Raw genomic sequence first — 2,918 nt, 5'->3', positions numbered from 1 at the left:
AAATGGCACTTTTAAATATCTAAGATACAATAATGAAAGTCTGAATTAGCCTTGCAAGTCCAATACACATATAGGTACTTATATAGGTACTTATTCTTACCGCTTTTGTTTGCACTATCTAGATTGATGCACCTGTAATCAACGGTGTAGTTGTCATAGTCAATTCCAAGTGTCCTAAATATTAATGGATCGACAACGTCGGGGTAAACCAGACTTAGAATCCCTTCTCTATTATTCTCCGGTATCCACGTTAGTTCCCCTTCCCTGTTAAACCATATACCAGTGGTTAAATTTTTTTGTATGTAAACCAAATCCATGGTGTTCTTACTCGTTGCGGTAAAATATGCGATCTGGCAATGGATGGGGTTGTACGATATTACGGGGTACCATGCCTTACCGGTGCCATACTTTAAAAAAAAAATTGNATAATCAATTTTTTACAGATTGTAAACTAGTATGAGTATTAACTAAAGGAACAGATTTTTGGGTCCTGTATGACATTAATCTGTTTTATTCCACCAAGACCGTTAGCTCGAAGAATTGCTTGAATTGTGGCATTTTGGGCTGGCGTCAGATCTCTCCTCCGGCTCTTGACATACAGAAATTCTAAAAAAAATTGAATACTTAAGATATTAAATTGTAACGTACATCTAAATGCAATATTTAAAATTGCAAGTTAACATCTACCATTCGGTTAGTACGTCAAATGGCACTTTTAAATATCTAAGATACAATAATGAAAGTCTGAATTAGCCTTGCAAGTCCAATACACATATAGGTACTTATATAGGTACTTATTCTTACCGCTTTTGTTTGCACTATCTAGATTGATGCACCTGTAATCAACGGTGTAGTTGTCATAGTCAATTCCAAGTGTCCTAAATATTAATGGATCGACAACGTCGGGGTAAACCAGACTTAGAATCCCTTCTCTATTATTCTCCGGTATCCACGTTAGTTCCCCTTCCCTGTTAAACCATATACCAGTGGTTAAATTTTTTTGTATGTAAACCAAATCCATGGTGTTCTTACTCGTTGCGGTAAAATATGCGATCTGGCAATGGATGGGGTTGTACGATATTACGGGGTACCATGCCTTACCGGTGCCATACTTTAAAAAAAAAATTGATTAAGCAGGTAAAAGTTTTGTTTTTGCAGTGAAACTTCTTTATCGACCGTAGGAAGGAAATTTACTAGCTATTAACCGAAAAGAGTAACGTCCCGCGTCACTGCACTACACGTCACAGCGTCACGCGCCACGTGTGACCCCTGGTGGATACGTCTAAAAGTAGTCATTTTAACAGACTTCAGAAGGTAATCTGTATAATGCAAGCGTAAAAGTTTTTGACAAAACTAAACCAATATTCCTCATTCGTCCGCTCGAAATAAATTTGTATTTTTCTGGTGTTTAGTAATTAGATAGTTCAATCGTTTAATTAAAAAAAACAGGTGCAACTCAGTACACCTGAAAGAAGTGAAACTTGTTTGGCGATCTCTACACCTTTATAACGAATAAGTAATGATTGGTGAAAGAAAGAGAGAGTAAGTACGAGAATTTTTAGGACTTATGTTTTCCAACATATTTTATCTTTAGTCCACCTAAGGAGTATTATTTTAATACGTTTTTATGCAATTCATAACAAAAAAAATGGTACAATTTGGTACACGTTGCAAAACGTGTCGTTTCATGGCCTTGAGATTTTACTCTCATCGAGCCCAAAGAAGTTTCACTTCTTACGGGTGTACTCTAATACATGCTCACCCCTTTTTTTTAATTGTAAACTATAGTTAACTTACTCGCTCCAAATCAAAATTTTGCACCGGTCTTAAATTAACTCTGTCACTACACTGGCCTGGCGATGTGTATTCCGAATAAGTAAATGAAATTAAAGCAAGAACAACAATCGCTATAAGTTGACGAAACATTTTTAGTCCTCTTAACTTGTAATTAACTGCCTAACTAAAGTAAATATATATTTGTACCTACATGAAACAAAACTGAATTGAATGGATAAAAAAAATAGATGTTATTGTCTCCCATTCGGTGATAAAAGTAATCTTATAGCAATTGTATACTACAATAAAAAACTGTACATATATTATTTACGTATTGTTCGGTTCGCGGTAATACTTGATATATTGAAGTATTCACACGTGAAAGCACTCATAGGTGTCGTTGTTTTTAATTTTATTGACTTTTCGACATTGTGCTGTAATGTTAGTCGAAAAAAAAAAAACAAATACAATGCTTGAAGATAATCGAGGATTTGCATGAAATACTAGGGTCTACCAGAAAGCATTTTACCTAATCCATTTGAGATGTTTAATTTATAAAGGCCTTATTCTATTAAAAATATTTTGATGCATTTTTTTAATTACTGTAGGTACATATGTAGGTCGCAATTGTGAGAAATTTAGGCCCTAAAAAATGTTACTTAGGCCTTATCTTATCATTAAAGGGTGTATGAACCAAAAAACAACTTGAATTAGAAAAACAGAGAAAAGATTATAACAACAGTCACAGTCGCACACTGCTATATATATTAATACCTAACAAAGACACGACCCACTCTAAGAAACACTACAGATTACAGGTTCACTGAATTTAACACGTGTTTATTGCAAATCAGAACATCGCCCCTGTTTGTTTTGTCGGATCGTTAGCTTATTCATTGTTTACTATCAAAAGTCTCTTACAATTTATTTTTTGTTATTGAATTGTCTGTTAAGATGGAGAATTGCTGTGTTATGAGTTGTAACAACAGCCGTCTAGAGAACTTAATTAAGTAGGAACAGTTAAACTGTTTTTCTTGTGATTCGGTTTAAACCTGTTGGAAAGAAAGAAATAAATAAATGTATAAACATGAAAATAAATAAAGTAAAACAAAAATACTGGTATGCAAGGGAAGAGAAAGTTC

General features: G+C 34.1%; 1 protein-coding gene across 1 annotated transcript; it reads right to left on the bottom strand.

The window, feature by feature from the left end:
- Positions 1 to 443: 443 nt before the first annotated feature.
- Positions 444 to 1,984, bottom strand: LOC112905614. Its single transcript, XM_025978356.1, has 3 exons — positions 1,798 to 1,984; positions 805 to 1,111; positions 444 to 606 (listed from the first exon to the last, which is right to left on the bottom strand). Exons 1-3 carry the CDS (start codon positions 1,924 to 1,926, stop codon positions 464 to 466), a joined length of 579 nt encoding a protein of 192 aa, XP_025834141.1. The 5' UTR covers positions 1,927 to 1,984; the 3' UTR covers positions 444 to 463.
- Positions 1,985 to 2,918: the final 934 nt, after the last annotated feature.

The sequence above is a fragment of the Agrilus planipennis genome, unplaced genomic scaffold (genome assembly GCF_000699045.2).
Source record: "Agrilus planipennis isolate EAB-ADULT unplaced genomic scaffold, Apla_2.0 scaffold6, whole genome shotgun sequence".
In the NCBI taxonomy this organism is placed as follows: domain Eukaryota; kingdom Metazoa; phylum Arthropoda; class Insecta; order Coleoptera; family Buprestidae; genus Agrilus; species Agrilus planipennis.
The sequence above is the reverse complement of the archived record's forward strand: the minus strand, read 5'-3'. Positions and strand labels throughout refer to the sequence as shown.

Coding starts and splice junctions, on each gene's coding strand:
- LOC112905614 (XM_025978356.1), bottom strand. CDS start 1,926: ATGTTTCGTCAACTTATAGCGATTGTTGTTCTTGCTTTAATTTCATTT. Junction 1,112..1,797: donor AAAATTTTGATTTGGAGCGA/GTAAGTTAACTA, acceptor TTTTTTTTAAAG/TATGGCACCGGTAAGGCATG. Junction 607..804: donor AGATAGTGCAAACAAAAGCG/GTAAGAATAAGT, acceptor AATTTTTTTTAG/AATTTCTGTATGTCAAGAGC.